The 20,743-nt window shown below is 61.4% G+C and overlaps 4 protein-coding genes across 5 annotated transcripts; 1 reads left to right on the top strand and 3 right to left on the bottom strand.

Annotated features, from left to right (window-relative positions):
• Positions 1-892: 892 nt before the first annotated feature.
• NDUFV1 (NADH:ubiquinone oxidoreductase core subunit V1) lies at positions 893-6,344 on the top strand. 2 transcript variants are annotated; one of them, XM_089914405.1, is made up of 10 exons: positions 893-1,056; positions 2,130-2,248; positions 2,322-2,492; positions 3,197-3,380; positions 4,220-4,409; positions 4,848-5,060; positions 5,204-5,370; positions 5,681-5,762; positions 5,943-6,088; positions 6,193-6,344. In XM_089914405.1, the coding sequence occupies exons 1-10, from the start codon at positions 985-987 to the stop codon at positions 6,277-6,279; spliced, it is 1,431 nt and encodes a 476-aa protein (XP_089770531.1). In that variant the 5' UTR covers positions 893-984; the 3' UTR covers positions 6,280-6,344. The 2 variants fall into 2 exon arrangements, with proteins under 2 accessions (XP_089770531.1, XP_022446945.1); XM_022591237.3 differs by having other exon boundaries at positions 894-1,056; positions 2,166-2,248.
• LOC111183660 (double C2-like domain-containing protein gamma) lies at positions 6,022-10,588 on the bottom strand. Its single transcript, XM_089914406.1, is given in 13 exon segments — positions 6,022-6,999; positions 7,077-7,173; positions 7,356-7,437; positions 7,545-7,699; positions 9,063-9,116; positions 9,206-9,341; positions 9,430-9,472; positions 9,475-9,505; positions 9,507-9,533; positions 9,750-9,821; positions 9,896-9,956; positions 10,173-10,191; positions 10,354-10,588. Coding segments are annotated over 13 exon segments (1,143 nt in total). The 3' UTR covers positions 6,022-6,868.
• A 1,607-nt stretch (positions 10,589-12,195) lies between these two features.
• NUDT8 (nudix hydrolase 8) lies at positions 12,196-14,821 on the bottom strand. Its single transcript, XM_022591238.3, has 4 exons — positions 14,559-14,821; positions 13,786-13,918; positions 13,135-13,212; positions 12,196-13,033 (listed from the first exon to the last, which is right to left on the bottom strand). Exons 1-4 carry the CDS (start codon positions 14,750-14,752, stop codon positions 12,806-12,808), a joined length of 633 nt encoding a protein of 210 aa, XP_022446946.1. The 5' UTR covers positions 14,753-14,821; the 3' UTR covers positions 12,196-12,805.
• A 250-nt stretch (positions 14,822-15,071) lies between these two features.
• On the bottom strand, positions 15,072-19,601 carry TBX10 (T-box transcription factor 10). The gene is made up of 8 exons (XM_089914219.1): positions 19,462-19,601; positions 19,279-19,380; positions 18,778-18,949; positions 17,594-17,749; positions 17,211-17,278; positions 16,902-16,996; positions 16,213-16,500; positions 15,072-15,262 (listed from the first exon to the last, which is right to left on the bottom strand). The coding sequence occupies exons 1-8, from the start codon at positions 19,599-19,601 to the stop codon at positions 15,072-15,074; spliced, it is 1,212 nt and encodes a 403-aa protein (XP_089770345.1).
• Positions 19,602-20,743: the final 1,142 nt, after the last annotated feature.

Here is a 20,743-nt window from a genome sequence, read left to right as displayed (position 1 = left end):
AAGAACAGAGGCCCTCCTCAGGTCACGGGAGCATTGCGGGGTGGGGAGGGAGTGGGCAGAAATGCCCTAAAGCCCCAAGAGGAAGAGGTCCTGTGGAGAGTGGGCATGATGTGGCCTGGGCCTGACGACCTGCACGATAGTGGCTGAGTCCTTAAATGTCAGGTTGCCGAGGCAGTAGGAGCCTCTCCAGGATTTTGTGCAGGAGCATCAAGTGCCAACCTCTCCTGACAGGGGCTGAGGAAGGAATGGCTGGGAGAGTTTAGCAGCACTACAGCAAGAGGATGTGCCACCCACTGGCTATCTCCACCCTCTTGGCCTCACCCCAACCTAGGACTCTAGACACACCTCCTCTGGGGAGACCTCCGCCAACAACCCCCAGTCCGCCCCGGCTCCCTGCGGCTAATGAGCAATCCTTTTCTGAGCCCAGGGGTGCCCGTAGTGGGGGAGGGGAAAATCAGTCTGGGAGGGCTTGGACGGGGACAGAATAATTACAAGGCGGTCATGAAGGTCGGGCTGTCACCGATCTGATTTCTCCTCCTTCCCCTTATACGCTTGTGCATACAACAAGAGCACGCGAAATGCGGAACTTGCAGAAAACACCAGAACCAGCAGAAGGTGACATGCGAGGTTTGTTTACTTGGGGATTGAAAGGCTGAGGGTCCACGGGCTAATGTGATGGAGCAGCGCGGGCGAGCAAGAGAGTAAATACCAATCCCGCGAAGGGAGAACGGAGGTCCGAAAGCCCGCGGGACTGCATCTCCCAGCAGCCTCAGCGCCAGACAGGGCACTTCCGGCCTCTCCGCCCTCCTACGAGGAGGCGGGGCCAAGGGCGGGGCGGGAGCGGTGCAGGGAAGTTTGGGCGCGCCGCCGGCGCCAGGGCGCGTGACGTTCTTCCTGTGCGCCGCCTAGCGTCCAGGTCGCGCCGGTTCCTCAGCCTCAGAGCCGTGAAGGTGACAGCTGGAGCTGAGCGGCTTGGCCCCCGCGATGCTGGCGGCACGGCGGCTGCTCGGCGGGTCGCTCCCCGCACGGGTGTCTGTGCGATTCAGCGGCGATACGGTGAGGCGTGATCTGGCTCGGGCCAGGGGTGCTCGCGGGCCGGCTCTCGCTGCCGCGCCCGTGCGCGCTCCATCCCTTGGGTCTGTAGTGCCTTCTGGAGAACATTCTCATCTCCCCAGCCCTGCCGGAAGGTTGCCGATCCGGCTTCGGTGTAGAAGGGGAACGGGTCCAAACGGGAGGCTGACTCACCCCGCCCCCAGCCCTCCGGCCCCTTGGCTTCCCTTATTTAACAGCCGCGCGACTTAACGGAAAATTTTGCAGGTGGCAAAGCGTCCTTATCTCATTCCTTTCCCGCCACAGCTTTGTAGGGCGTGAAGGGGCCACTGACCCATTTTACAGATGCAGACAATAGCTTTGGAGAGGGCCGTGCGCCTCCTCATTCTTCGTTCAGCGCTCCGATCCCCATATTGGCTTTTAAGGGGTTGGGTGACTGGAAGCCAGGCCCCCTTAGCCCTCAGCTGGGGTGCTCCTCACTGGGTCACGTGGAATTCCAGATCCTTATCTCCTCAACAGTTTTATCCCGAGCGGGTCTCCCTCCGTCATCTTGTGTCCCAGCCGCAGTGAGACATTTCTTTTCCTTCCGAAAGTGCATCTTGTCGCCAGCAGAGTTTAGTAACACAAGGCTTTGGCCTAACCAAGTTTTGGTCCAGCAGCACAGCCAGACAAGTAAATGGACATAGCATCACACTGGGCACTGGGCTCGGGGGGGTAGTATGTGCTGTGCACAGTTCAGGTGTGGGCTTTGGCCACGGACACACATGAGCTTAGATTCCATCTGCTCCTTTGGGCTGTGTGCCTTTCAAAAACTCAGTTTGCTCTGAGCCTCAGTTTCCTCTTCTGTAAAATGGAGGAAATCGTTCCTGTCTCAAGGTTATGAGGATGAAATGGGGTCTTGGATATAGAAAACTTAGTTTCGTGCCTGCTAACAGGAAGTGCTTACTAAGTGGTGATGGCAGCTATGATGCTATGAAGGGTTCTGAGGCTTAGGTCCCTGCCCTCCTCCCAGCCCAGCTCTCTCTAATCAGGGGGACTCAAAACTCTGTACCTTCTGGCCTGGCCCCTCATGCCCTCAGAGCTCTGCTGGGCCTGCTGACCCTCTGTGTCCCCAGACAGCACCCAAGAAAACTTCATTTGGCTCGCTGAAGGATGAAGACCGGATCTTCACCAACCTGTATGGCCGCCATGACTGGAGGTGAGATGGTGCCCTTAGGCTGGTGGTTCCCGAGGCAGGGTCTCCCCCTTACTGCCTTCCCCACTCTGTCCAGGCTGAAAGGTGCCCAGAGTCGAGGTGACTGGTACAAGACAAAGGAGATTCTGCTGAAGGGGCCTGACTGGATCCTGGGTGAGGTCAAGACGTCGGGCTTGCGGGGCCGTGGAGGTGCTGGCTTCCCAACTGGCCTTAAATGGAGCTTCATGAATAAGCCCTCAGATGGCAGGTGTGTGTAGGCAGGCAGAAATGGGGTGGCAGGAGAGACCTTGGGGGTGGCTGTGTCTTACCTGGGCCTTTGGGCTGTTTCCTTGGAAACTAAGAGTGAATGAAATGGGAAAACATAACCAGAGCTCAGGTAGGTGGGATCCAGTTCTCTCTGGTCTTCCTCAGGGGAGACTGGGGGGGAAGCAGAATCGACACAAAACTTTGACTCAGTCAGACTTAACTGGTCAATGCCTAGCTCTGCCTTTTAGTCATATATCTTTGGGCAGTCTTCTGGCCTTTCCGAACCTCAGGTTTCTGTTCTGTAAGTGGATATTATATCGTGCAGGGATGAAAGAGAATGTTCGTACAGCTTTTGGCCTGCACTGTGGTTGGCACCTAGAAAGCAAAGGCTGAATGTCAGCTATTTTGCCTCCTTTTGGCTCCAGAGATACGGTGGAGGTTCACGGAATGCTCTTTGTGACCAAAAGCAGATTGGGGCTCTTGGGAAAGCAAAGATTTTTCCTGTGGTCATACCCACCCAAATACGGAATAGGCAGTGAGCTCCCTGTCATCGGTGGTGAGCAAGCAGAGCCCCTGGGAACATGTCAGGAGGACAAAGAGGGATTGGCTGTCAGAGGAGGCTTCCCTGGGTGGAGTGGGGTGGCATGTGGTTGAAGGCCCAACCCTGGTGGCCCTGTAGCCTGACTGACCTGCTGGCCCCCACAGGCCCAAGTATCTGGTGGTGAACGCGGACGAGGGGGAGCCGGGCACCTGCAAGGACCGGGAGATCATGCGCCATGATCCCCACAAGCTGGTGGAAGGCTGCCTAGTGGGGGGCCGGGCCATGGGTGCCCGTGCCGCCTACATCTACATCCGCGGGGAATTCTACAATGAGGCGTCCAATCTACAGGTGGGCAGAGGTGGGGCGTCAACAGAGGAGAAGGTGCTCAGTGTGCACTTACATGCCCCAATCCTAGGCAGAGTTGTTCTTAGATTTTAGCTGCTGATCTGTCTGGGGTCGCACTAGGAGAGTGGTGATCACTCCTGCATGCCTTGTGTCCTGAATGGGACGTGGCCCCCAATGCCTCTGTCTCTTTCTGTATGTTCCAGAGCTTCTGCTTGGGCTCCATGACTCTTTCCAGGGCTCCATGACTCCTGGGGCAGGGGTAGGCTGGAGAACTCCCATATGGGCATTTTTCCTGGAGGGTCAAGGGGTCATTTCAGTAATTCTCAGCTCAGTGATGCCTGTAGTAATTGGTCCAGGGCCAAAGCCTCACCTTTCTATTAGGCTGCTACACAACAGTGATGAAGGATGTGGGAGTAATAACCTGGCACATGGTAGCATTATGTGTAAGTGTTATTATTATTACATATTTAAAAATAAGCCTCCAGGGTCTTTTCTTCTACTCAGAAGCAGTACTCGTTCATTATGAAGATAGGAAACCACACACACACAAAAGGAAACTCTCCCACAGATCCACCACCTGGAGAAACTACTTGCTGAATTTTTCATTATTGTCTTAAAGTCTTTAAAAATACATATAGTTGGAGAATTTGTTAAATGTTATTACAGAAGTAGCACATGCATCGTAAAAATCCCCACCCCCTCCCAGAGCGTCCTCTGCTTGTGTCCAAAGGGAGCTTTTGCTCTGGACTTTGGTGATGGGCTCACTGGGCCAGTGCCCCTCCCTCCCACACACAGTGTTCCTGGGCCCTTGGGGACCGTGTCCTCACACCCCTGTCCCACAGGTAGCCATCCGAGAGGCCTACGAGGCTGGTCTGATTGGCAAGAATGCCTGCGGCTCCGGCTATGATTTCGACGTGTTTGTGGTGCGTGGGGCTGGGGCCTACATTTGCGGGGAGGAGACGGCGCTCATCGAGTCCATCGAGGGCAAGCAGGGCAAGCCCCGCCTAAAGCCTCCCTTCCCTGCAGACGTGGGTAAGACCTGGCACCTGGCCCGATCCTGGGCCTTGTCCTGTGTCCTGTGGAGTCCGGGATCTGGTTTCAGGTCCCCACTGGTCATTCTTAGGGAATTTCTGAGTCCCTTCTGCACTGGGCGCCTGACACAGAGAGCAGGGTGGGAACAACATAGAGGCTCCACCAGTGCCACCTGCAGTCCCTCATCCTGCCTCAGCTCCCATGTCAGATACCCAAGTCCTCTCCAACCTTCCGGGAACTCGGGGCAGGATGGTGAAAAGGCAGCGCAGCTCCTGCTGGAATCTGGGGTCCGGTGGGGGATGAGAATAACAAAGGGGTGAAAGCAGGACTCTCTGCCACCGGAGCAGGACCCTGGACATACCCCATTGCCAGGAAACCCGCCGCAACCTGTCCCCACCCACTGGAAGCCACCGATTTCTCATCCCATTTCCCCCACAGGAGTGTTCGGCTGCCCTACAACCGTGGCCAACGTGGAGACAGTGGCCGTGTCCCCTACCATCTGCCGCCGAGGGGGTGCGTGGTTTGCCAGCTTTGGCCGCGAACGCAACTCAGGCACCAAGCTGTTCAACATCTCTGGCCACGTCAACCACCCTTGCACCGTGGAGGAGGAGATGTCTATACCGCTGAAGGAACTGATTGAAAAGCACGCCGGTGAGGCCTGGGGCCAGCCAGCAGGGTGGGAGAGCCTCAGGAGCTGAGGCTGGGGCTAGCAGAGGTCCTGGGCTCAGGGCTAGGCAGGTGTGCCGGCCCCAGCCCTGACCATCCATCCTTTTGGGGACTGACTGGGGCCCCAGGGGGTGTCACGGGTGGCTGGGACAACCTCCTTGCTGTGATTCCTGGCGGCTCGTCCACCCCACTGATCCCCAAGTCCGTGTGTGAGACGGTGCTGATGGACTTCGACGCGCTGGTGCAGGCGCAGACGGGCCTGGGCACGGCTGCCGTGATCGTCATGGACCGCTCGGTAAGGGTTGGCCCATGCTCCCCACCCAGTCCCTGCCTTATGCCAGCCTGGTTAGTAACCCTTCCGGAGCCTCTCGGAGAACTCCTGCCAGCTCTTGGGTCCTGGTTCGTATCACCTGAGATACAGTGAGGTGGGAGAGGTGGGGAGCAAGGCTTCTCGGGGGGACACGCCCGTGGAGCCTGGGCAGGGCGGGATGCCCACGGCAGGGGGAGGAGACAGCCAGAGTGCCGCTGGAATCAGGAGGGTGTGCCACCGGGGGGCGCTGAGGCTCAGGCCTTGGGTGCCTCCTCACTGTCCCTCGTCTCCCCAGACGGATATCGTGAAAGCCATCGCCCGCCTCACCGAGTTCTACAAGCACGAGAGCTGTGGCCAGTGTACCCCGTGCCGCGAGGGTAAGCGCGCTGGGCAGGCTGGGGCTTTCTGTGGCTCGTGCCAGGCCTGGGCCGGGCACTGGACCCTGAATAAACAGCTACTGCTTCCCAGCCGCTGTGGCTGCTCTGAGCCCCGCCCCCCTGTGGCCCGCACCCCGGCTTAGGGAGATCACCAGGCCCTCTCTTGCTGCCGCGGCCCAGGTGTGGACTGGATGAACAAGGTGATGGCCCGCTTTGTGAAGGGGGACGCCCGGCCGGCTGAGATCGACTCCCTGTGGGAGATCAGCAAGCAGATAGAGGGCCACACCATTTGTGCCCTGGGCGACGGAGCTGCCTGGCCCGTGCAGGTACTCGCTGCCCTGCTGCATGGTGCTGGGGGCGGTGCTGAGAGCCCGGGCATTGGGGGATTTTCAGGCCCTGCTGCACCCAGCACCCTGACCCTCACCCCCAGGGCCTGATCCGACACTTCCGGCCGGAGCTCGAGGAGCGGATGCAGCGGTTCGCCCAGCAGCACCAGGCCAGGCAAGCCGCTTCCTGAGCCCGCCGTGCTGGGCCGGCGTCCATCTGCCTGGACGGCTGGACAATAAAGCAAGTGCTGCCCACTCGGTGCGTCTTCTCTGTGGCCTTGCTCTTCACTCTGCCTCTGCGGCCCATTATTCCTGGAGGCTTATTTCCCAGATGGAGGTGGAGGTTTGGGAGGGATAGGTCAGCACAAGGTCTTGTGAATTTACACTTGGCCTCCTGTGCGTCAGTCTGTCGTAGACCATCCTGAGCATTGACCCCTCAGTGCAAGAAGCGGGTGGGGAGGGGGAAACTGTGGCCTGGGGTGCAGACCTGGGCCTGGCCCAGTGAAGGCCTCTGGAGGATGGGAGCAAGGAGGACAGGGCCCAGTCTGCCCTGTGAGGCGATGGGCAGGGAAAGAACCGGCTGTCCGGTCTGGTTTGGAGGAGAGGTTTATTCTTCATGATTTGGCAGTGGGGTGAATTTGAAAGGGGGGAAGGAAGGAAGCAATTGACTAGGGGTGGACATGGTGGGTGAGGCAGCCCCAGGTCCTCGCAGCTCCATGGAGGCGGCCGCGGGTCAGTCTCGGGGACGGGCGGTGAGCAGGGCCAGGCCGGGTGCCCCTGCTACTCGCTGAGCTGGAGGCGCGTGCCGTCCAGCGGGTGCCACAGCTCCAGCTGGTGGTCAGTGCGGCCCAGCCATTTGCGCCAGTGCTGCTGGTGCTCCCCGCTGGCCTGGCTACTCAGCTGCACCCCACCTGGGTTGGGGGACAGGTCAGGAGCCGTGTGGGAGTCCATTGGGCCCACGCCCCAGCTCCCCGACATTCCCACTCACCAGTGAAGTCGTCAGCTGTGCCCAGGTCATAATCCCACACAGACACCAGCAGTGTCTTCTGCGCCAGCTCCTCCTGTGGGCCTGTGCAGAAGAATTCCTGCAGGGAAGGGGGCAGAAAGGCAGGAGGGAGGCAGCCTTGGGTCCTTCACAGCCTCAGAAACAGACTCAGACAGGTGAATGGCTCAGGGTAGCTGGGGCCTGTGCTCTCGGAAGCAGGATGTTGAGCCCCCTCCTCCCACCCCCAGCAGCCAGGACTGCCTCCCCCCAGCCCTGGCCTACCTCGTTGAACTCAGGGTTCAGGGTCTTCTTCTGAACACTGGTCTTACATTTCGATTTCTTCCCTCCATTCGGATGCAGGTAACTAATGGGGAAGAACGGGGTCAGCTTAGGTGTGGCCCTGGAGAGCTGAGCCCCGAGCGGCTCAGAGGAACCCTCACTGTCCACCTGTCCACCCCTTTTCACACTCACAGGCGGACGAAGGGGTCCGAGTAGCCGTTGGCATCCATGGGGGCGAGGTGGGCACAGCGCAGCACACCCACCAGCAGCCTGCCCCGCTGAGAGCTGTAGCACAGCGACAGCAGGATGCGCCCACGCTCCTCCCCGGCTACCTCAGCCTCCACCTCCTCGGGCAGGGGGTAGGCTTGGGGTCAGCTCCCGTGTGGCCCATAGCCCACCACCCACCAGTGCTGGCCTGGACGTGAGAATGCAAACTGGCTGCAGAGAAGTCAGGGGCCAGTGGTTTGATTTCATGATTCAATTTACAAAAACAGTCACTGGCTTAGTGCCCTGGAAGGAAACTTCCAGCTGAGCTCTATCCTCCAGGGCCTGAGAAGGGGATGCCAGGCCACGTGACTGGCCAGTTCGGGGCATCTTTGTCATGGAGGGGAAGGGAACTGATGTCCCTAAGGACCACAAACATGCTAGGAGCTTCCTAGGTGGCCTGCCATTAGGTACCCATCACCACCCTCCCGCAGGGTAAGCCTGGTGCCACAGAAGCAGCTCCAAGAGGCTGTTCTCTACCCAAGGACATACAGGTCTGTTCAGCTACAAAGCCCACCCTCCTCACACCCCGCAGCCCAAGCGGCCAGATTCTGAACATCCTTTGCCACACTTGGCCCCTGGTGCTTCCAAAGGACTTGAGAGGATGCCTTGGAGAGAATGTGCTTCTCCCACACTTAACGAAGGATTTGATTTGCCGAAAGCCCAGCCACCTTGCTGGCGTTCAGCTCTCAGTAACGGAGTGCTCCGTGAGCCAAGGGGCTGCTGTGTGGGGTCTGGGCCAGGAAGTGCTTGTGGCGGGTCCCTGCCCCACCCATTAGGGCTCCGCAGCTTCGCCTTGACTGACTGACAGTCGCAGCAACATGCGGCTCCACTACGGGGCGGGGCAGCAGCACCTGGCCCTCTGGCCCGGAGGAGCTGCGGAGGGCCCTGCCTCAGCCTTACGGGTGCCGGGGGCCTGCTGGGCTGCAGGGGTTCTGCCCAGGTCTTTGGTTTCCTATTGCAAATCCCCTGCGGTCACCATCACTGCCTCCTGCCAAGGGCCTGTGTCTATGACTACCAGCCCCAGAAGTGTGGTACCCACACTGCCTCGGGCAGACCTAGCAGCCGTGCAGCCCCACCATATCCATTCTCTCCCGGACCTTGACCTGCCCTCCCAGCTCAGGCCAGGGAAAAATCCCACTGGCTTCAGCCTCTGCCTCAAGCTGGCCTGTGTCTCTGCCCCCTGAGGGCTTGTGCCGGTGCCCCACAGCTCCCCTGGGCTGCCCTGGCAGGGGAAGTCACCCTCTGCCCAGCCCCTGGGGCCTGGCTGTTCCCTGAGACTATGAGCGCTCACAGGGCCAGTGAGCGAGATGGCCTCAGTTTCTCCAAGCCTGCCTGGGCCTGGACCCCTGTCCAGCCCACATCAATCCCTGCCTGACACACTTCAGCCTGGGCCAGCCCAGACCTGCCCCCCCAGTCCTCGCTGGAATCTGCCGTCCCACCCACCTCCTCATACAGAGACATGCCACGTGCTGTGTCCAGGCTCTTGGGCCTCTTGGTCTGAAAGAGCAGAGAGCCTGGTCCCCTTGGCTGCACACTGCCCAGGTCTCCCTCCCTGCATGCCCCACCCTGTGCACCAGCCCACTCACCAGCCTTCGCCTCTCCAGACACACATCGAAGCTCCTGGCTTGGTTGGGCACCAGCTTCCCCAGGGGCACCCGCAGCTCCCGCAGCGGAGGCGCCCGCCGCCGTTGCTGCAGCTGTGGGTCCTCCCAGACGCACAGCCTGGTGGCCACGCAGGTCAGACCTGGCCAGGCAAGCCCTCACCCCCCACCTCGGCCCTGCCCCCTTGTGGCCCAGGCCCTATCCTCACCACAGGGTGTTGCGCCGGGTGTCCTGGAGGGTGAAGCCATGAGTGCCTCCTCCCAGACAGGCCCCCTTGTGCCCCGAAACCATGCGTGTCTGCAGCTGGCTGGCCTGGGGGCTGAGCAGGGAGGGTCAGAGCCTTGTCGGGCCCCAGGGCCCCAGCCTGGTCCCCCTCCCTCATATAGCCTCTAGTTGCACATCCCAGCAACGGAGGCTCCCTGTCTGAGGTCGAGGCCTTGGGGAAGAGGGGCATGGCAGGCCAGGTGGGTGCTCCAGGCTGGGTGTGCGGCCAAGGGACAGCAGTAGGGGCCTGTGTCTCACCCTCACCTTGCTGGCCCCAGGCAGCAGGTTGGCTTTGACATAGGTGTCCACGGAGCCCGAGGCCGGTAGCTTGAGGCCCTGGGAAGAGACAGTGGATGTGGGACAGGCCCGGGGCCCACACCTGGGACCCAGGGATGCCGCCCCGTCCTCACCTTGGCATGGTGAGCTGTGCAGTGCAGTGTGCTATTGTCTGTGTCAAAAAGAAGCGTGGGGCTTCCCTGGTGGCGCAGTGGTTGAGAGTCCACCTGCCGATGCAGGGGACACGGGTTCGTGCCCTGGTCCGGGAAGATCCCACATGCTGCGGAGCGGCTGGGCCCGTGAGCCATGGCCGCTGAGCCTGCGCGTCCGGAGCCTGTGCTCCGCAACGGGAGAGGCCACAGCAGTGAGAGGCCTGCGTACCGTAAAAAAAAAAAAAAAAAAAGCGTGAACTCGAGGGTGCCGAGGGTGGCTAAGGGCAGGTGGCTGGCAGGTCAGCTTCTACATCAACCTCCGCCCCGGCGCCATGCCTCCTGCCCCGCCCCTCCCCAGGTCGGAAGCCTGGGGATGCCCCAGACCCCATCCTGGCTGGGCTGGGCCCAGAGGGTCCCCCTTGTCCCCTGCACCCACTCACTGCTGTTGTCTGAGTCTCCCTCTGGCTCTGGGTCCGGCTGGGACTGGGATGCAGAGTGGATGGTGGGGGTCACTGGAGGGTGTAGGTCTCAGGTGTGCAGGGTGGGCTCAGCGAAGGGGTGGAAGTGCGGGAAGTAGTCGGAAATGAGGTGGATGGGCCGGATGGGGCCCAGGCTCACGTCAATAGCCACGTGTTCCTGCACGCTCACCCGCCCCCGGCCCGCCATGCCCGCCATGGGGGCCTGGACATGGAGGCGGCACTCAGAGGAGTCCCTGAGCACCGGAGATGAGGGCACCGCATCAGGCCAACCAGACAGGGCGAGGAGGCATCACTGAGGGTGTTGGCGGGGGGCGGGGGGGTCCTGGGCAGCAGCTGGGACCTGAGGACAGAGCGCAAGGTCAAGGTCGGCAGGGTGGGGGCCTCCAGCCGGGAGGGGGACCCCGTGGGCTGGCAGGTAGGCCGGCTGGGCTACTTACGGCTCTGAGAGCTCCTCCATCTGGTTTGGGTCGCTGCGGTGCTGGGTGTGCACCTGACGGAGGTGACCCAGAGAGCCAGAGTGTGGCCCTGGGGACGGGGGAAGGGGTGGGACTCAGAACGCTTCTCTGGGGCCCATGAGACCAGCAGCTCCCTGCCCTCCACCCCAAGGGCCCCTTCCCTAGTGCTGGCGCCCAGCCTCCCTCCTTCTCCCCCAACCCCTCCCCAATTCACACACAGCCGGAGAGTTATTTTTATTGCCATCACGTGGCCCTGCTCCCAGGTGAGGCTGGAGGGCCAGAGGTGATACAAGGGGTATGAGGGGCAATGGGAGGGGAGTGTGGGGAGGAAGGGGTAGGTGAGACAGAGGGGTTGGGGGACAGCGTGTGGGGAGGCGTGTGGGAAGGGGGAGGGGTGTGGAGGGCAGGCTGGGGGGAGGGGAGATGGGCGGGCGGGGAGGGCTCTGCAGAGATGGGGTGGGGGTGCCACCGCAACCTGGTCCCCTTGGAGCTCAAGCTTAACACCTGAATCCGATCACTTCGGCACCTCCCTCCCCCTCTGCCAGCCTGGAATAAAATCCTACCCCATCACTGAGGCTGGTCCCCTTGGCCGCTCACTGGGGCCCCGAGTGCTGGGCCCCTCCCCCCATGTCCCCACGGCCCCTCTTGGTTTCCTAGAACACCCCAAGCTGTGTGCACATGCTGCTCCTTGTGCCCCAACTTTCCTCCCTTGCCCTTTGACCTGGCCTGCTCCCGCTTACCTATGGTCTCAAGGTCACTCTCTGCAGGGGAACGTGGCTGCCTTTACCTGCTCAACCTTCCCTGTCTGTCCCCAGGGGTCCTTTGGGGGCCACACCTTCGCTACTCTCGCTCTAAGAGGTTCACCCTGCTCCCCAGGCCGGTGCCCCAGACCCTGCCAGTCAATGAATTCCAGATCCAACAGCCACGCGACAGGTTCAGGGAAGGGCATGTGACCCGAAGCAGGCCAATCGAGTACAATTCTGGGATAGACTGGCCCAGAAAGAGAAGCTGTTTTCTGTTGATGGGATGCTGGTACCGTGCCATCCGAGAGCTGTTGCCCTCTCACCTCTCACCCCTGTGGACTAGAGAATGCTCCTGAGAGTGAGGCCAATGCAGTGGGAAGAAGAGTCCCTGAGCTCCTGGATCCAGCTATACCTGAAGCTGGTCTATCTCTGGAGTTTGTAATCACCATTCTTCCTTTGGCAAAGTGGGGTTTTCTATCACTTGTCCTGCCTAATACTGCCCAGTCCACCGTGTCAAGGTTAGACTGCCCACCCCTTCAACTGTCTCACAGAGATTTACATGATTGATACATAATTCCATTACATATCTGTGAGTAATTAATGTACAATCACATGATTATCTGTGTGACCTGGTCTCAGATCTCCCACAGACTGAGCACCCCCAGAGGGCAGAGTAGCATCTGGCCGGTGCACAGATGGGACCCCAGCATAGCACCTGGCACATGGTGGGAGCTTGGCATGGTAGAGGTTTGCAGTAGCAGGCAGGGCTCCTTTCTGGATGCCTACTGCCCAGCACATGGTCAGCCAGGCACAGAAGATGGAACAGGAGCTCGTACAGGGTAGTGGCTAGGAGTTTGGTCTCTGGAGTCAGAGAGGGCCTGGTTCAAATCCCAAACTGGGGTGACCTTGGGCAAGGTGTCTACCCTCCCTGAGCCTCAGTCTCACCAGCCAGGGAGAGCGTTGGCCCCATCTCACAGGGTTGTGGTGAGAGTGAAATGAGAAAAAAGACTCCAGGCACCTGGCACACAGTGAGTGGGCACAGCAAGTAACAGAGGCACCCTAGCCAGGAGGCCAGCTGTCCCATGGGGTCTGCCCAAGGTCAGGGCTCCAGTGCAGAAGGTGCAGTCGCCACGGAATTGGCAAAGGCTCTTTATTCAGTCCTGGAGTGGAGCTGGCGTGGCTGGGCAAAGGCAGGGGCTGCTCAGGGCCAGGCCATCAGCCCCTGGGCAGCTCAGGGCTGGCCAGGCAGGGATGGTAGACGCCAGGTGCCAGCAGCTGCAGGGTGAACTCAGTGATGACGGCCGTGAGCCCCCAGATCCGGTGTGGCCCATGCAGGAAGACAGGCAGTGTGTAGCGGAAGTGGCCACCATGGCAGAAGTGGGTATAGCCCTGGTTCTGTTCCTGCAGCAGATGGGCCAGGGGCAGTGCAAACACTTCATCCACCTGTGGGCAGGAGGCAGCGAGAGGGTAGACAGAGCACTGGCCACTGCAGCCTCCGCCCATCCGGACGGCCCAGACTCCACCCCTAGCATCTCCCCACTCACCTCATCGGGGTTGGGCCTGAGGCTCTGGGGATCCAGTGGGCCCACGCCGGCCAGCACTGGCACCACAGTGGTCTTTTGCTGAGGCAGGAGGAGGGCAGGCAGTCAGGGGAGGCACGCCCTCGACAGGGCTTTGGGGCTGGGGCAGGGAGCCTGAGAGAAAGACTCCAGGGGCCTTTAGCAGTGCAGGCCAGGTCCACCCGGCCCTTGCCCTTGGACTCGCTCCAGCCACGCTGACTGACTCAGGCCCCCCAAACACACTGGACCCATTCAGGCCTCTGGGCCTTCGCTTTTCCTTATTTTTACTACCCTAAAATCTCCCAGTGGTCATTCAGTCCCTGCCTACCCTGCAAAGCCCTCCCCAACCTTTGTCCACGGAGCAGAGCAGAGCTGATTCACCCCGGAGCCATCTCCACCCCAGGACCTGAGCCTCAGTATCCCTCGTGAAAGGGGATAAAATACCCCTGGCCCCTTCCTGACGGGCTGTGTGAGGATGGAACACAACTGCCAGGCAGGTGTCCCCACCGTACTCCGTGACTGCCACAGTCCATGACCACCCTCCTTGTCCCTGGGGTCCCTGCTCCTAGCCCAGGGCAAGCAGAGGGGCTGAATGGGGCAAGGGCCGGTGGTGGTTTCAGGGCCTGGCGGGCTTACCTGGTCGTGCACGGGCCTCAGGACTCCCCACACGTGCTCCTCAGGCACAACCAGGCCCACCTCCTCGCGGGTCTCCCTCAGGGCCGTGTGCACCACGTCGCGGTCAGCGGGGTCACACTTGCCACCTGGGAAACTGAACAGGCACAGGGAGCCTGGTTCTCGGGCTGCTGGGGCCGTGGAGAGGTGGGGGTGGAGGCTGTGGCAGTGACCCACCTAAATAACGTCTCGCCCCTAGTTTGCAGAGAGGGCTAGGCAAGCCACACGACCGCTCCAGGCCCAGTTTACTTCCCTGAACAACGGGAGTAAGGGAGAGAGGCCCTGGGGCTCAGACAGGCAAACTCTGTTTATGGTGGCCCCAGAGGCGCTGACATTGACTCTAGGGTGTCCCCAATTCCCGCCGGGGGCGGGGCCAGGGCGGGAAGCCAGGTAACCCCGCCCCGCGCGCTTCCTCGGCTCGGGGACACGAATCTCCCAGTAGTCGCTGGAAGGGGGCGGAGTCCTGCCTTTCTGGAGGGGGACACAGATCTGAACGAGGTGTCGAGCGATCCGCGCGGCGCCCGGGCAGGACCACCTGCGGCGCCAGATTCGGGGCGGAGGGACGTGGGTTGCTGACTCCCGCCATAGCCCTCTGCCTGACGGGCTCTCAGACCCAGACCCATTCTACAGAGGCGGAAACCGAGGCTCGGAAAGGCTAAGTGCCTTGCCCACGACCCTGTGGTCTCCGGGTTCAGCGGCCTCTTCCTAGAAGGGAGAGGAGTTCCCGGCCGGTGTACCTGACGTCACCCTTGTGCCTCCCGGGCAGGCGGCTGGACCGCAGCGTGTAGAGCAGCGCCGGGACCCCACGCAACGAGCACAGCGGCACGAGAACCGCGGCCGCCGCAGGTCGCGCGCGGAGCCGGGCCGTGGCCCCCGCCAGCAACCGCCGGCAGCGCCGCTCGCCCTCCGCCGACAGGCAGTCGGGCAGCATGTCCGGCCCAGCGCGGCCGGGAAACCGAGGTCACCGGGCAGAGCGCACACTCCAGGGTGTCTCGGGAATCTGGGGGGCGGGCCGTGGGAGGAGTCTGCCCGCAGGGTGGGGCTCCGTAGCGGCAGCGGCCTTGCCCACGGGGCGGGGCCCGATTAAGGGGCGGGCCCAGGCCGGGAAGGGGCCTCTCCGCGAATTGTGGGGCGTGGCCAAGGGGCGTCACCAGATAGCCTGGACTTCCGGTAGAGGGGCGGGCCTGGGGCGGGCCGGGGCGGGCCTGGGGCGGGGCGGAGCTGGCGTGGATGGTCTGCAGAGTGTCCCCTTACGAACGCCTAGAGCAGGTGGCGTCGCGCCTGGCCCGGCGACCGGGCACGGCCGCGCTGACCGCGGGGTTCGCGAGTCGGGGTGTCTGGCTGTTAAGGCCCCGCTGGGACCCGCGTTTCTCCGCGCCCGCGGCGGTCCGGGACCTCAGAGGAAGTGCTCCAGGATGTTCGGGGTCGGCGTTTAGGGAGTCTACGGGGCAGAGACGCCTGGGGCCGCGGGAGGAGTGCCCGGCCCTCCCCACCCTCCGGGCCCTCTCTCCTGGTTCCACTGGGTGGCACGCGCCGCGCCCTCTCGCTCCAAGGGTCCCACTCCAGTCCCCGGCCTTCTCCCTGCTTTTCCCGCCGCCGCCGGTAGCTCGTCTCTCCTCCCAACCCCCGTCCTCCGCAATTTCTACTCTTATAGGTGTTGGTTTAAATGTCACTTTCTCTAGAAGCTCTCCTACCTGGAGTGTTGATCGGATTCTCAAACTCCTCCCGCCACCCTCACCTTGATCCCTGTGGTCACTGCCTGTGGTGTTGTGCACCCCTCGGCCAGACTCTGGCCCCTCGAGGACCACACACCCCAGCCACGCACTTAGCACCTAAACGTGGAATGGCAGGTGTCCCATGTTTTGCTTCGACCTCGAACGGGTGCTTCCCTGAGCTGCAATTTCAGTCCTCATCTGGGCACACGCGGCAGAGGGCAGGAACGCAGCCTCCTTCACAGCCCTGCCACTCAGCATGTGTCGCCACCTTTACCATGACTCTGTGCTCCCAGGGATGCCAGCAGCACTGGGCAGAGCTTTGCGATGTCTGCAGCCCAGACTCGGGGGTGTGGGCATTCCTGAGGCCCTCCGCCTTGGCCTCCAAGGACAGAAGTGCAGCTGACCACCCATTCCAAACAGTTTAATGTTGCAGGGAAGAGAGAGGTAAAGCAGGGTTTGGAGGAGTCACTTCCAAGGCAGAAGGGGGCAGGTTGGGAGGTAGGGGCTCTGGTTCCAAGCCTGACACCATCCCAGCTTTGCTGGAACTCTGGGCAGGTAGCTTTCCTCTCTGGCTTCCACCTGCCCTGCTTTCCTTGTGAGGGGAGGATGTCTCTGCAGAGGTGAGGCTGAAGAGGGGGGCCTCCAGGGTAAGAGGACTCTGTCCACAGGACCCTACCATCACTGTGGGTCCTGGCCAGACCCCAGGCGCACTGCAGTGCGGGAGAGGAGCCCCAGCCCAGCTGGGAAGGGGAGGCCCCCCGACCCCTGTCAGCCTGGATATTGGGTAGGGGGTATGGTGTCGGTCGGGCCCTTGGGATTCGGAGGGGGCTTGAGGCTCCAGGGTACAGGCCCTGGTAGGTGAGGGGCCGGTAGGTGGCTGAGGCCAGCAGAGCCTTGGGAGCCAGCAGCTGATGGTGGAGCCTGGCAGGGGTCCTGGAGGTGAAGGCTGGAGCTTTGTTGGGGTCTGAGGGAGGAAATGGTGTGAGTGGGCCCCAGACCTCCCCTCACACCTTCAGCCTCCCCGTCCTGTTCCCTGCCCCTCCCACCCCAAGTTGCCCGCCACTTAGCCTTTGTGCTTGCTCTTCCCTCTGCCTGGAATTTCTCCCCCACCTTCTCCCTCTGTCCAAACCCTTCCCAGCCCTCCAAGGCCCAGCTCAGGAACCACCTCCTCCAGGAAGTCCCCCCGACGCCCCTGCCCCTGCTCTCAGCACCTCGTCCCGGCACCGTTCTCTCTGCCTCCCCCTCTCTGTACACACAGATGACCAGGGAGCTTGCTGAGCATGCGGAAGCCCCTTCCTGGGGGCCCCGTGGCCCCGTCCACTACGCAGGCTCTGGTCCCACTGTGTCTGTGGGCTGGGGCCTGACCTTTCTCCTGCTCTGTGGAGCCCTTTGGCAGGCAGGGGCGGAGGCTGCTGCGACTCCGGGTCCGGACGCTGAGCAGGGGCCGTGGAGATATAGGCCTGAAGGTGGGGCAAGCAGGAATGAGGCAGGGGGTCAAGATGGAGAACCCAGGCCAAGGGTCATGGTCAGAGTCAGACAGTGGGACCCCGGGACAAGCCAGTGGGCGTGACCCTGAAGGAAGGGTCAGAGGCCTTAGGAGATGCCTGGGGATAGGGATGGGGTGAGGGGGTGGGTTAGGGCAGCTGGGCGGAGCTGTCAGGGGCCAGACGGTACCAGGAGTCCGGGTCACTCTCCCTAAAGCCCTTGGCAAAAGGGTTGCTGGTGAGTTTCAGCTGGGTGCTCTGCAGAGGAGAAAGGGTAGTTATGGGCCAGCCCTGAGCTGGAGAAAGGCTGTGGGCCCCGGGCTCAGCCACCCTCTCCTCCCTGGACCACCCCGTCCCCAATCTGGAGGCCCTGGGACCTGGGCCCCTCAGCCCAGGAGCCACAGAGCCAGTGGGCATGAAGGCAGGGGAAGGACTGTGGGTAGATGCCCACTGAGTCCGGGAAGGAGAGAAGGGCAGGGGACTGTGTGCCTGTGGGGCCTAAGAGCCTGGCGCCTCAGTTTCCCCCCTGTGAGGTAGGCTGGCAGCTGCCTCACGAGCTGTGGCCTGACCCACCCGGTGGTTCTGATATGCCGTCACAGCCGTGAACTGGGTCTCCGTGAAGATGAAGGACTTGAAGTTCTCCTGCGTGTAGCGCTCACTGTCTTTGCGTGGGTCCACGAAGACCACGTGGAAGCGCGGCTGGTAGCGGTGCACGGGGCTGAGAATGATCTGCGGGGGGGTGCGGAAGGGGTGGGGCAGCCGCAAACCCTCTCTGGGGCCGAAGCCCTTCTTCCAGGGCCCGCTGCCCCCATCTGATAGCGGCGGTGCCGGGTCTGAACTTGAGAGTCTGCAGTTCTGTATCAAAGGCCCCTTTGTTGGAGGTTCCAGGCTGCTTGGTGTCTCTCACTCCCACACCCCAGCTGTCTCGGAACTATCCGGGATCTGACCACCTTTCCCACCCCACTGGCTCCACCCCACCGGGCCACCATCATCTTTCTCCTGGATTTCCACAGCTGCTTCCTGGCTGCACTCCCTTCACACAGCAGCCCCAGTGAGTCAGCTCAGAGCCCTCGTGAGCTACACAGAGTAAAGACCAGAATCCTCTCCACAGCCAAATGTCCCTGCAGAGCAGTGCTGGATGCCCCTAGGATCCCTTCCCCTCCCACTGCCCCTCTGAGCTCCACCCCAGCCAAACGGGAGTCTCCTCACAGCTTCCTCAACTCCCCAGCATTCTCCAGCCTCAGGGCCTTTGCACTTGCTGTTCCCTCTGCCTGCAAAGGCTCCCCCTTCTGTACGCACAGGCTCCCTCCTCCACTTCCATCAGACCCCTCTTCAAATAGCGCCTCAGCTGCTTCCTGAGCCCCCTGAACTCAACGGCCCCCTCCGTCTCAGCCCCGCTCCCTGTTTCCTTTCTCTCCCGGCATTTATCACCCTTCTGCCGTCTGGATTCCTTTCTCTCCTGGCATTTATCACCCTTCTGCCGTCTGGAGTCTTTGCTTACCATCTGCCTGGCACCCCAGGAGGTGAGCCCCCGTGAGGGCAGGGATCTTTGTCTGTTTGACACAGTGTCAGTGGTGCCGGGTTCCTGCCCCTACGTGGGCCTGGCTCACCCGCCTGGCAGTCTCTGCTGTCCGACCCCCGGCCAGGTGAACTCGGGCACCAAAGGCCCAGCCAGCCCTGGCTCGGGCTTCATCACAATCAGGCCCCAGCGTCCCCTGCCCTGGCCCAACCCCTCCCCGCTGTGGCCCGGGCCTCACGTGGCCGTTGTCGCCCAGCAGGTTGTTGGTCAACACGAGCTTGTTGAAGGACACAATCTGGCGCATGCACTGTGCGCCCTTGGCCGGCGAGTCGGGGTGGAAGTGCACGCGGCCAGGCGTGGTCAGGTCCGCCTTGCCCGCCACCAGCCAGGCCGAGCTATGGAAGGCATACCTGGGGACAGAGCGAGGTGGCGAGGGCACCCCAACTGCAGCCCACGGCACCTCATCTGCTGCCCCCACCCGGAGCCAAGACTGACGGGGCATCTCTGCTACTGCCCATGCACTGGCCCCGTCGGCACATGAAGAACCGGAGGCTCCGGAGTGCTGTCTGCCCTGGGCTAGCCCACCCTACCTGCCCAGGTGCGCCCACTGCTGCCCAGGATGGGCCCCCCCCCCAGCACTGCTCCGACTGGCCCCTGCCTCCCTCAGGGTGCTGGTGGGGGTCTACTTCCCCGACCAAGTGCCTGAGGTCTGAGCTGTGACCCCCAGCCAGGCCCGGACCTGTATCTCTTGTCATCCAAAGGCATGAAGTCCATGAGCAGGGCGTAGTCAGCCAGCATGTCCATGCCCAGGATCTTCACCTGGAAGGTGGGGAACATCCTCCTGCAGGAGGGGGTGCTCAGCAGTTCGACTGTGGTTCCGGCCTGCCCCCCACTCCCGCCACCGCCCTGCCCCCCCCGCCACTGCTCATAGCTGCCCGCCTTGGTGACAATCATCTCTGTGCCCAGCTGGTTGGATTCCTCCCACGGAGCCTTCATCTCTAGCTGAACCGTCACACCAGACACACGTGGGTTCTTGGGGCCCTGCTCTGTGGGCTCAGCCATGGCTTGGGCCCCTGTGGAGCTGGTGGAAGGGCCTGATGGTAACAGGGAGTCCAGCTGGGGCTCCCAGCTGGAGCTCGTCATGGGCAAAGGGTAGGTCTCCGAGGGGGCAAATACCCCGAGGCCGGCAGAGAGGAAGGTTGGAGAGGGAGGATGGAGTGTGGGCCCCTGTTCACCTCACCCACCCCCACTCCACCCAGCCAGCCTTCATCTTTCAGGCTGCACCTAGATGCCTCTTCTTCCAGGAAGCTCCCCCTGACTGCCAGGCCTGTTTTCCCACAGGATCCCCAACTCGGCATCACTTCATGAGGTAAATGCTCACTTAAAGCTCCTGGAGACCAGAGACAGGACCTGTCAGGCTCCCCAGGGAATCTTTGAGCCATCAAGAGGCCGAGTGGCCTTGAGCAAATTGTTTCACCTCCCGGAGCCTCAGTTTCCACATCTGTCACAAACGGTTCTTAATATCTGCCTTATAGGGCTGATGTGAGGATTTGTGAGGACACGCACGAGCCTGGCACACAGTAGGCCCTTCATAAAGGACATCTGTTATGGATGACGTGACACGTGGGGTCATGGGGGTGGGGGGTCTTTCTCAGCTCTGGGGAGACCTGGCTGCCTCATGCTGCTTAAGGAATACTGAGCTGAAGGAGATCCCCGAATTACCACGAACAACTCTTACCCATCTCTGACCCCCCAAACTGGCCCAAATCCTGCCTCCAGAAGCTGGTTCTAGCATCTTTCTGCTCTGGCCTCCTCACGTTTTTCTAAGGAGCCCACCTTTTGATCTGCAGCCCTGGCACAAGTCTTGGCCAAAACCTCAAAAGCTTTGCCACAGCTCCACCCTTCTGATTAAAAAAAAAACCTAACTATCAATACAACGAGATACGACTTTACACCCACAGGGATGGCTATTACCAAAGTCCAAAACAATCACAAAAACAAGAAATGAAACATTACACGCGTTGGCGGGGATGTGGAGAAATTGGAACTCTTGTGCGTTGCTGGTGGAATCTCAAATGGTGTAAACCCTGTGGAAAACTGCTGACAGTCCTTCAAATTATTAAAGGTAGAATTACCGTATGATCCGGCAGTTTCACTCCTAGGTATAAACCCAAAAGAATCCAGAGCAGGGACCCGAACAGATG

The sequence above is a fragment of the Delphinapterus leucas genome, chromosome 7, assembly GCF_059928025.1.
Source record: "Delphinapterus leucas isolate spDelLeu-1000000601 "Yukka" chromosome 7, BTC_Dleu_Yukka2, whole genome shotgun sequence".
Lineage (NCBI taxonomy): Eukaryota > Metazoa > Chordata > Mammalia > Artiodactyla > Monodontidae > Delphinapterus > Delphinapterus leucas.
The sequence above is the reverse complement of the archived record's forward strand: the minus strand, read 5'-3'. Positions and strand labels throughout refer to the sequence as shown.